This window comes from Triturus cristatus, chromosome 6, assembly GCF_964204655.1.
Source record: "Triturus cristatus chromosome 6, aTriCri1.1, whole genome shotgun sequence".
In the NCBI taxonomy this organism is placed as follows: Eukaryota; Metazoa; Chordata; class Amphibia; order Caudata; family Salamandridae; genus Triturus; species Triturus cristatus.
Window position 1 is genome coordinate 596,804,751 of NC_140589.1, and position 12,229 is coordinate 596,816,979.

Here is a 12,229-nt window from a genome sequence, read left to right on the forward strand (position 1 = left end):
CCCAGGAAAGCTGCAGGGAAACGTTGACTACCTCTCTCGCTTTCCCATATCGGAATGGCCAGATCGTCCATTCAGGGAAGGAAGGTAATGTGGTATCGGCTGTCATGGGACAGGAACACCCGAGGGCTTCAAGATGGCGGGTGAGAATGTGCCGCTTACGGAAGAGGTCGGCAGTGCAGCGGCGGAGGATGCGCCGTGGATGACGTCACCGGAGAGGGCCGAAAAGGGGGAGGAAGCGCGCGAACACAGAGAATCAGGGGCTGAAGAACGCTAGATGGAGGACGGCAAGGAGAAGAGTTTCAGGACGCCAGAGGACAAAGGAAGACTACCGAACAGGGAGGTTTCCCCAATGCACACCGTTGACGAATCCGGTTGTCCTCAGGAGAAACTGGATGCCGAGATACCCCTTGCTACAGTCCTGGAGGGCCGTAGCTCCAGGCAAGTGTCATTACTGGGTTATTGGAGGAGGTTTGCAGGGAGGGAGTTAAAGGGGCTCCTGCACGACAAAAGGGGAGCACTCCTAGGGTAAGCTGCCAACCCTCGCACTGAGCTCCCTCTTATACCTTCCCTACCCCCCCCTCACATAAAAGCCTCAGTGATACTTATGCACTGGTGAAGGGATAGCACCCTAGAGCTTATAAGGACTGACCAGTGATTGGTATATATTTTCTGTTTCTCTTTTTGGGGATGCCGGGCCCTGGTGGGAAACAGACGGAAGGACTGCTGACCTAAGGAAGAAGGTCTTTCGAGTACCAATATAGAGATGAAGACGCCCTTCCTTTGCTGGCTAAAACCCCGGTCTATCTTTTGTGTTGGAACTAACTCTTGTTAATGAAGAGACTTAAGGACAGTTCCAGTTAAATAAAACTTCCTTGAGAAACGCTAGAACCTCATGTGGTTCAGTTATAGTCCCAAACTCACTATAACAGGGGGAAGTACCACAACCGGCTACTGGCACAGAGGAGTTAAATCTACCCACACTTGACATGCTATGCGAGGCATTGCAATGTTTGTCCCCTGCTGTAGCAGGCAGAGATAATATTATGTCTCCCAGCCGGGACTTCTAATCTGAATCTGGCTCACTGTGTACTAGGAACCTATATGGAACTTTTTCCTTCCATTTCGTTTTTCTTCAAAGACTCTTTTTCAAATTGACAGTTTCTATCTCAAAGCATTACCTTCTAACAACACTTGCAGTACTTCAACTTGTGTGATCGAACTCGTTTAGAACTGTGATTTACGGAACTTTACAACAATGTCAAACATTACCAAAGAACATTTTTTTCCTCGTTTTTAAATGATTTTTTAACGTTTTAGAAACTTTTTGACTGTCTACTTGATAATTTTATGCACTGACACTGTTATAAATGTGTATTGCAAAATTGTGTATTATTATTGTTAAGTATAAGGTGGAGTGGGTGTTCTATTTCATATTGGTACCCTAATATAGGTCCAGGGAACATTGTACACTTTCCCTATATCATCTCCCCGTTATTTCATATGAACGAGCCTTATAAGGACATAACTCCAAATAAGGACAGAATGCCTTAAAGGGACATCACGCCTTATAAGGACTGTAGCCTTTTATGGACTAAACCTTTCACCTAGTTCCATGCCGATGGTGGGTTTTTCCCCAATCGATACTGCTAAGACGTCATCCTTAGCACATATAAATAATTGACGAGTACACTCTCCAGGAGGTATACTTCACCTCTCCCATCGACACACAAGGTTTAATCCCCAAAGTCATCCTCATACTGAACAATGGGTAACACATGTACATAGACTGTTTAAATACAGTACCTCTTGCTACAAGAGAGCAGGAGGGAACCGAGAATTCAAGACCGACAAACTGACCAGAGACTACGCAGCTCCGGCATGCTATCGCTCCAGCTGACCGTTGTCTGACGATCCCTTGCAGGGTGTCCAGCTCAAGTCCAGGACGAAGTCCCACACTCTCACTATTCAGGTATGGGGGTTCGACTCAATCCTAGTGGCATTCTTGTCTCTTAGGCTCTGTAGCACCTACTCACATGCTAGGTACACTTAATCATCTAGTCAGGCATCTTAGGAGTAAGCACTTTATTTTATAAATGCATTTCATATTCATGTATATGTTTGCGACTATTGCAAAATGGTAGAACAATATTTCCTTTTATTCGCTGTACTGCTGGTTCTATATCTCTGTTACTGTGTTACAGTTGTAACAGTGCACTTATTTTACATGAGAAGAACTACAGTACAATAAATTCTTATTGTAAAAACGCTCAACTGTTTCTTCTCTGTATCTCTCTGAGAGCAAAACAGGCAAGCACGAGTGACTGGGTGAAAAGTAGTATATTGTTTCCACGAGTCTGAGGTTATTGTGTTCTGAGATTGCCAAAAACTAATTTCTCTGATAACAGGAGATTCTAGTGACACTGCGAGCTAGCTAATGCAAACCATAGGCTAACATATGCGGCGGGGGTGCACGGAGTCAGTCTGCCACCAGACCCACAGTATATGGTATCCGTAAACAGCATAGGTCCTGCATGACAGGGTACTATTGAGACTACACTACAGCCCCACACCCCCCCCAAGCTCTCCGCAATATGTCCTGGAACGTCAACAGCCTGACACACTATAGCAAACGGAGGAAGGAGCTTTCCTACATCCAAGTGAAGGGAACAGATATGGTTCTCTTGCAGGAGACACACCTTGATAGCCTGGACCGACAAACTACGTCGAAATTGGGTCGGCAGAGTTGTACACAGCTGCGCGCCACCACCAACATCCGCAGAGAGGGGGACTCCCCCCAAATGTGGAGTGGCAATCCCCATCCGAAAGACGCTTACGGCTACCATAGTTAAGACGTGGTCTGACACAGATGGTAGGTTTGCATTCCCCAAATTGAGCGTGGGGAACAGATTTCTCTGTGTGTGGTTGGTGTACGCACCAACAGGGGTGAAACGCCTTTTTTTTCCTCCAACGGAACCGACTCCTGGTGGAGATCAGGGCATCGCAGTATGCCATAGGTGGGGACTGGGATCTAGTCTGGGATGCAGTGCTCGACAGATCTGGCCCCTTGATAATGGCAACAATGCTGACAGGGACCTGTTGGGTGATGTGGCCTCGGACCACAGCTTGATGGACAGCTGGAGCCTTAGCAACCCGTCGGACAAAGAATACACCTTCCTCTCGAAGGTTCAAGGCATGCAGTCCAGACTGGATTACTTCCTCATCTCCCATGGGACGGTGGCCCTCGTCAGAGAATCCCAGATATTGGAAGCTGCACTGCCCAACTATTCCCTGGCCCTATTGTCCCTCGAGATGGGCCTGGCCTTACCAGGCCACAAAACTTGGTGCCTGAACGTGCAGCGGTATCGCACCCCTCAGGGCAAGTCCCAAATGAAGACCCATGTCTCAACATATGCGACAGACAACAAAGGCTCAGTGGACTTCCATAGAGTTTTACGGGCAGCCGTGAAGGCAACGATTAGAGGTCAACTCACGAGAGACGCCGCTGTTGCAAACAAGCAAGCGGCTCTCCGACACCCGTCTCTACTCTTCCCACCAAACGCCCCCCCAAACGGCATCGCTTAAAACAGGCCCCCAACAGTCTTTACACCTCCAAAGCAGAATATACCTTGCACGCGTAAAGGAGCAACACTACGAACAAGGGCAGTATGCGGGCACCTGCTGGCGGGAAACAGCCTTTACCACGAAGGCTTTTCTACGTGTTACGTTTACAACGGTACACTTACCTCGTAAACGTCTTCACAACGCGTATTGCTTCCACGACCGTCTTTATCACGCAAGCAACGTCTTCATGGAACGTCTTCTTCCTCATCCGAAAAAATGCGTCAGTCCCTTTTTAGTGTCGGCGAAGACGTGAAAAAAAGGCAAAAAAAAGAAAAGACGGGGCTTGGGGGGTGTCTTCCCCCCCCCCCCCCAAAAAAAAGCGTGGGAAAGGAAAAATCGAGGTAAAGGCTATGCGTAGAAAAATCATTCCGTTGTAACGCATGCGTGGAAAAGGTATGCGTTGCAACGGAATGCATAGTAATGACATATCTTCCTGCTGGCAGGCCAACTGCATGACCCGGAGGCCGCTATGGTTATTCCCGTCACACGCTCAGAGAGGAGAGAGGTCCTTACCCGCCCACAGGACATAGTCAATGAATTCGCATCATTCTATAAGGTATTATACACCCCAGAAACCCGGGCCAGTGCGGAATGGGTGACGTCCTTTCTGGATGGGGTGGACCTCCCCCGCCTGTCGGGCAAAGATAGGGAACTACTGGATGGGGAGATTAGCTGGCCATCTCCAAAGTGCCCTGTCACAAGGCCCCAGGGGAAGATGGCAAGTGGATATTTGTTACAAACAGATCAGCCCTTTCCTACACTTTTACTGTTGTATTTGGTTATGCTGCGCTACTTACAATGGGATCACATGGCACTGTGTTTTTGTTTTAGTTGTGTTTCTATGGGCGTCCTACTGGAATAGAATATTTGACGTTATAATATTCTCTTTTGCTTCACTTATGATTGTGGTGGTCTTTGTTGATTTACCAATACTATGTAATTTATTGAATGAGGTTATTTACCCTCCCAATGAGAACCACTGTTGCATAAAGATTGCCTTATATCCAGGTTTCTATGGGTCTAAAGGCTGCTATTGTGGCCTAATAACCAATATATTGAAATGTGGAATTACCGGCACTTCACAGGAGCAAAGAAGTATTCTAAATAATGAGTACCTGCCCTTTTATATTTTCATTTAAAGCACACTATATAACCAGTCTGCCTAGGGCGTCCTCCTTTTTGGAGCAGAAAGCATTTGAGAGCAATTCTAAAAGAATAACAAGAATTGAGCACAAAGGTCACTGAGAAAAGATTTCCTTTTATATTGGCAAAATATGCATTTACTATTGTTATCGTAATTTACAGTGAAACAGATGGCGATCAGAGAAAAGTGAATGCAATCGTGTCAACAAGACTAACCATGCCAGGCCAATACATATAGATAGGGTTGCACGCACGAGATCTGTAGCATTAAAGGCCGTGCTGCTTTTATTTTAAATGCATTTCTTAACTAGAAATGGCATGAAAAATGGGCGCAATTGCAGTTTAACATAAAAAACCTAAGGCATACTAAAATAAAATAAAAAATAGAACCATGAAAAGAGTAAATAAAAGTTAACAATCCTACCCAGTAGAGGTTCAATTCAATTTAAAACGTAGCTGTTGCCGTCAGCAAGAAAAAGGCTGTAAGCATACCAAAACCCCGAGTCACTCCGTGTCTTTAGAAATAAGTTCCGTTCTACGTAGATCATGGAGATGCCGCCACCCAGTGTCCAAAGTGAGATAGTACACAAATTATTAAAATATTTACCATCATTCTCCGAATCGTCGTCGGTCCACCAGGGCGCACGGAATAGTTCCTTTTTCTTAGTCTCGTTTTTTCTGGGTCGTCCAAGCGTTTCGAGCACACTAGACTTCTTTGAACTTCCAAAGGAATCGTCTGAAAGAGACTGAAAATGACCGATTTAGTTACTAACTCCAGAACATCAATGTATTGTTTCTAATGAACGCACTTTCTGCCATTTAGGACGGATCATTTAGGACGGATAACGTTATGACAGCAGCAAGTGTCAAACAGAAAGTTTGCGTTCTGGATTTAGTCGGTGCTGGCGATTCACACTGATCGGTTCATAACCATGCTGCATATGGGACGAGTCTCACAATGTTGTTCTTGTTTCATGGTTATGCACTTTCAAAATGTTACAAACGCATACCATGTACAGGCAATGACGAACCACGCACACTACTGTAGCCAAGATGCACTCTCATGTTAACATTATTGTATACGCTGAAAGAAATTAATAGATGGTTGGAAAAAAATAACCATACTACATTACCTTTTTATTTTTACGTAACATTCGATTGTCGTCACAAAAAGACACATTAAACTTTCCACAATGTTCAAAGAGGCTTTTCCGTCAGTTGGGACATGCCAGGCACCGTTCTCAAACAATCAGATCAGTGCAGAGATTACCAAGCAAACCAAGAACTGCAGTAATCCTCTACATGGGAGCTAGATGTAAAGCCCTATTCCTGCAGAAAGTACTGGTCTGCATACCTACAGGGATAAGATTAACTCAGGAATTCCATCCATCATCTTGTTATGTTTGCATTTGATGTCCTAAGTGTGCTGGGCATGCCCAGACGTGGGTCCTGGGCTCCTTGTGCCACTGGAACCAAGCTATACCTGGCTGACTAGGGTGAAACCAGTTCTAGGGTGCTTGTGTTCCAGTTCAGGTAGGACCTGGCTTAGCAGCACAGGCTGGCCTGTTCCCATGAGAGCAGGAGCAAGTGAAAGGGAGGCGGAGCGTAGTATAATTGATGGATGGTGGAAGTTCAGGCAGTGGTTAATGTAGGCGGGTCCTTGGTTGTGTAGAGCCCTGTGTGAGTGGGTCAGCAGGTTGAATTGACATCTCTTCTGTACAGTGAGCCAGTAGTTTCCTGTGGTGGCGTGTGATGTGGGTTAGTCAGGGAAGGCCGAGGAGGAGTCTGATTGCCGCGTTCTGTATGGTCTGAAGTCCCTGTAGAACGTGTGTGGCAAAGAGTTAAACAAGCAGAGCTAATCACTTACCAGTAAGGCTCCCTGTTTTGTGTTTTTACTGACTTCTACAGATAAATACAGACAGAAAACCATTTTTTTTCCTGACTGTATTTATTTTAAAATGTGGATAAAAACGGAAAATGGGATGTTTTTGAGTGATTCGAAATGCTGTCAATCATGACTGCCAGGCCAATAGCTGCGCAGATTGACAGGAATTAAAAAAAATAAAGGTATTTTATTAAAGAGCCTTAAACAGCAGTAGATTTGCACAACCTTGATACTAAAATTTGCATGTTTAAGTAAGTGCATATTTATCATCTGAGTGTGTATATATCATTGAAACCGGTCAGTCGTTCAGGCACGAGTGTACATTAACTGGTTAAATAAATGAAGAAATAAACACATTTAAGCTTAATTTTTTCAGAAAACCTAAAATAAATATGGATAAATACAGGTGAAATTAGCAAAAAATAAATATGGATAAATACAGACCGAAATGACAAAAATATAAATACCATAAAATCTGGAGCCCTACTTACAAGTAATCAGTCTCATTTAGAGCTGCTGTTTCCTAAAGCACCAATATAAAAATGTGGCATGACTGAGTTGGTCAATAATTATAGATAATGGGGCTCACCAAAGTCACAGATAGTAAACAGAGGTTAAGGGGCAATTACTATTGTTAATGACCAGATACAGGAGTGAATGGTAGGACTGCAGTTACAGTAGTTTAAGATGACAACATTTCTGACTCACGCCTACCTTTTGGTCTACCCATTTCTACCAGCAAACTGGAGAAAGTTTACACTTCACTGTATCAGTGTTGTCGCTTCTGCAATCTGGAGGAAGCTCAAGTGCTACCTGCTATGAGAAGCATCACTTTTGTACAAAGTCTGTATTCGGAGGGCAGCCTGAGAAAGGCACTAAAAAGAGGACCACCCAAACCAGTACTGAAGTTTGAGACAGTGGATCCACATCCCTGTTTAGAAAATGTGCCTAAAAGTGGGACCCAAACCACCTCACTTTGTTACAGTTCCAAGTTATTCATGTCTTAGGAAGGGAGTGCGCCGCAGACTACTTGAATGACTGCTCTGTGATTAGAGCTGTTTGCCAGCCAGTCTCTCAGAGATCAGGGGACATCATCTAAAGTGAGCACTTTTGCCTCGAGGAGCGGAGGTCTGTCTGAGGTCTATAACGCCACCTGCCTGTTAAGAGAGGGAAGGGAGGGTCATGGCTTGGAGCGTCAAGATGGTGGTCGCACTCAGAATGCTCCGGACCCTCCGTCATCCGCTCAGAGTTTCCGCATTCATCGGCAGCAGTCTCTCTCTCCCGACGAGGGAATTCATCCCGCCACAACCAGCAGCGGACATCGGAGTAGAGCGGAGTCAAGGGGCACGGAGAGTGACGGCCCGATCCACCCCGGGCTTCCGGACTACGTCCCAGGCAAGATGGCAATCTGGGCTCGCCGCCCTATCTTGTGGAAGTCCTAAAACTGTCCTACCCCTCCACTGCTCCATAAACGGGGCCTGCGGCATACCCAAGGCCTCATCCGGGACATACATGGTCGCTGGGAGTTCTGGGAGCTGTCGAGACGGAACCGGACCACGACCCGGAGCCTCCGTACTCAGAGGTTGGCCCAAAATCACACTCCATCCCGCACAGATGCTAGGAGCCTCAACCCCGGCCACGGTGCGGAGTGCGAGCAGTCAGCCCGACACAGCCCTTTCTAGTAGACCAGTGAGTTGTAAGGTCCTGCACGTGCATGCGCAGCGGGGGCCTGCCGCCCTGCTGGAGCCCTCCGCGCCTGGTGTGGTCCTGCCCTGTGGCCTGCAGTGATTGGCCCGTGCCCAGCCCTGGGCACCCAAACATGCACCAGGTCAGCCCTGAAGTGGATTGGGGCTGGGGGCAGACCCAACAGGACATACGTGGAAGTACCAGTGCTCTGAATCAGGGAGGAATCGGCTGCGGCGATCACGCAGCGGGGCCCCCTCCCCAGCCGTCTAGCCTTCCTGGGACTCCTCCGCTGCTGATCTCTCACATGAGGGTGGTTGTGGTCCTTGCTGGGTACCCTCTTTCCTGCTCATGACCCCTGTGATATGCTACGCACCTTGGGCCTACGAAGCTGGAAAGGACTTGGGAGAGAGACCTGAGGCCTCTTTGTTCTGCCTACTGAACGTCCTGGGATAGTCGGCCTTGAATTCGACTTATGTCCTGCAGATAGCAGGCCCCGTGTAGAGCGGATGCCCCGGGGCGCAGGCATCCAGGTTGGCCCATGTGGTGCCTGGACTCCAGAATGCAAATCCCGCACTGAGTGGGAGGAAGGCATTGGACTGAGCCGGATCCCCTTCAACCATTTACGGAGCAGTAAGCAAGGGGAGACACAAGGCAGGAGGACCCAGCGCTGAGTGGAGAAGATCTACTTTGTTCTCCAACCTCCAGGCAGCGCCCAACAGCCTTGACCACTGGGCCACGGTCCTAGAGTGGGGCCCACACTGCAGCTCAGACTACTCACCCGGGCCCAAACTCTTTTGAAACCCATCCTCCCCCTGCCAGACACGAACGGATCCTATGCACTGTACCCCAGGGAATCTTGCAAGGCCCTGGGCTGAGGTGATCGTACCCCAGGAACACACCTACCCCCGCACCACAGTGGACCAGGGGTGCCGACGGCCCAGAACTCACACCACTTGAATGACCGTGCTCACCTCATTACTGCAGCACAACCTGGCCTGGGCGACACAAACGATGCCCCCCCCCCCCCCCGCCCTGGGAGCCCTGCGTGGCTTTGCCTGTGTCTACAGAGTGCCTGGGCAGCTCCCCGCGCTTGTGCCCCTATATAGACCGCCCAACCCTAGACATAACTCAGACTAACCTTTGACTGCCTGTTACGACAGCCATGGGGAAAGACCGTGGCTCAAAACCCCCTGCGACGCAGACCAAGATCGATCAATATACCACTGAGCCTGGCCCCACGACCGGAGCTACTGAGAAATCCACTCTGCCATTAGCTTTTCTCAAGCCTCAGTAGAAAACAAGATCGGGGAGGTCCGGGTGGACATGGCTCTACTCCGGCAGGACCTCCATAATGCGACGACCCACATTACGGAAACTGAATCCTGCATCTCCCCGTTGAAGACAACGTACTAAGATTGAAGGAACAAGTAGTCCTCCTACTGACCCATACCAAGGAACTGCATAAAAAGGCAGAAGACGCGGAAAATAGGTCTAGACGCAACAATCTTCCCCTGGTGGGGTTCCCTGAAGGGTTAGAACAGGGTCAGGTGGAGACTCTCATCGAATAATGGATCACATCATGGATGCCCAAAGACGCACTGTTTGCATGGTTCGCAGTAGAACGAGCCCACTGATCTCTGGCGCCCAAACCTCCTCAAGGTGCTCCACACCAACCCATCATTGACAGGATCCTTAATATCAAAGCTAGAGACTTAATTTTAAGAGGAACCCACATTCAGAAAACTCTGACATACTAAAATCATGCTATAATGATATTTCCTGACTGTACGAGGGAGGTCCAGGCCCAAAGACGTTCGTACACAGATGTCAAGCAAAAGTTGTGCACTCTTAATCTACAATTAGGCTTTCCTGTTTTCAGTTACTATTTTTGGTATATTCTGGTGGTGTTTTTTCAGTGTTTTCCAGTGATTTCAATACCTCAACAAAACAGTGCTTTTCAGTGGTTACTCATTTTTGCGCCATAAAAAACAACTGAAACAGTGTTTTACCGGTGTTTATGGAACGCTTTGCTTTTATAATTGCTTGCTTTCTTCATTGATGCATGGTATATAGACAGTGTACGTACAGTGTATATGAGGTCCAAATACAATCTTACAAGTCGAACTTATTGTAGTACACCATACAATTTTTTTTCAGTGAGTCTTTGGTCATTCGTGCTCTCTCTTTCCTTCCCATGTAAACTTTTATTTGTGAAAAGGCCCTCTCGACATTGGCACTTGAGACTGGCAACGCCAAAACAGCCAGTACACAATTTGCCAACTCTGGCCACTGACATAGCTTTCCATGCCAATGCTGGTGCACCTCAAGGTTGACATTCTCTGGGACAAGTTTTGCAACATATGCGTTGAACTGGGTGCATATGCCCTCAGAGTTATTGAAGCGGTCAAAAATGAAGCAGTACTTTTCAAAGTCCTGAGAAATTTCCCTTCACGGAGGGGATCTAGAACTTGTGCAGAGTACCTCAGGGAGGGTTGGTGAAGGGGCATTCCTATGCATCATTGCAAGCCATTTCTCATGCATTGTAAAATAACATTTCCTGAATTGCTCCTCAACATTTCTTTGCTTGGCAAGCATTCTAACATGGGACCCACATGGTAGCATTCTTTGAGACTGTCCTTGCCTACTAACTGTAACTTGTATTGGAGTTTTCCTTGAAGTGCATTTTTATGTAAAGAGTTTAGATAGTAGCTCATAGGCGTCAGTCTTGGGGTGGTTATCTAATCTTATCTCGGGACCTGGAAATGCCTGATACTCGCTGTGGTAACTGACATTTGATTTTGCCAATGCTTTATTACTAAAATTATTCTTTGACTGTAATGCTAAATACTCGGCTATTATAACACATTTAGGAAAAATCATGAATGCTCTTTAATGTCTAGCACAGTCTCTACTGTTGGGCCTTGTATTATAGTGGGTTATGAAGGGAGTAATGTGTATTTCTGTAACCATGGTAGGCATATTACATTTAGAAATTTGTTACCACCTAGTGATGGCATTTACGGTTTACACTCCAAAACATACAACTGCACTATGTAGCTTAATGTTGGGAAGGGGATGGTTTGGGGAACTGGAAAACACCAACTCCATGCCTCATCACGGGTGGTAGGCGCTATATAAATACAATATATATATTTACAATATATATATATTACCTACTGGCGGTCGCCAGTAGGTAGTTATAGTTAGGACCACGTTTCCATAGGAAATCCGCAACATTCTATTTTGAATAACTTTGGCGCCGGTCGACGAATCCTCGCGAATTTTTCAAAATAGGTGGGGCGCTACGCTCCGCTCCTACCCTGAAAGTCTCGGGGGGATTCGTCAAGCGGGGGCTGAGATAAAAGGGGGGTCCCAAAACGCGTTTTTCCCATGCATTTTTCCATAGGACCTTTAGACACAGCTACAGCCCGAACGGCTGAACAGAATTACTTGAAATTTGGCAGAGAGGTAGCCATAAGGTCAAGGAAGTGCCTTTTGCAGGTCTGGTGTAAATCTGTTCAGTATTTCCGGAGAAAATAGCATTTAAAAGCATATATATATCTATATGCGCGCAGGGTGCGCGCACCGTGCGAGCACCGTGCGAGCACCCTAACGTGCGCGAGCGTAATTCTGATTGGTGGTTACATGTTAGTCAACGTTCGAATCGGTCGAAATCAGGAAGTGTCGGCCGCCATTTTGTTTGTTTTCAGTGCGAGAGTGAAAAAGGAAGGTGGCGAACGTGAAAAGGGGGAAGGGTAGAGAGTTCCTGACCCCCTAGCCTTTGTCAGGGGGTCCCTGAAGGACCCCGAAGGCAAAAAAAATATTTTTTTTTTTTTTAAAAATCGTGGGGGTGCGCGCACAGTGCGCGCACCCCGAAAAACACAAAAAAAAAAA

At 46.9% G+C, this 12,229-nt stretch overlaps 1 protein-coding gene across 4 annotated transcripts in view; it reads right to left on the reverse strand.

Moving 5' to 3' along the window:
* Nucleotides 1-12,229, reverse strand: part of CEP162 (centrosomal protein 162) — an 857,607-nt gene that overhangs the window by 798,568 nt on the left and 46,810 nt on the right. For all 4 annotated transcript variants that reach the window (XM_085611039.1, XM_085611040.1, XM_085611038.1 and 1 more), the window contains exon 3: nucleotides 5,372-5,510. In XM_085611039.1, coding sequence (XP_085467165.1) covers nucleotides 5,372-5,510 — 139 coding nt within the window. The remainder of the gene's footprint in view (nucleotides 1-5,371; nucleotides 5,511-12,229) is intronic.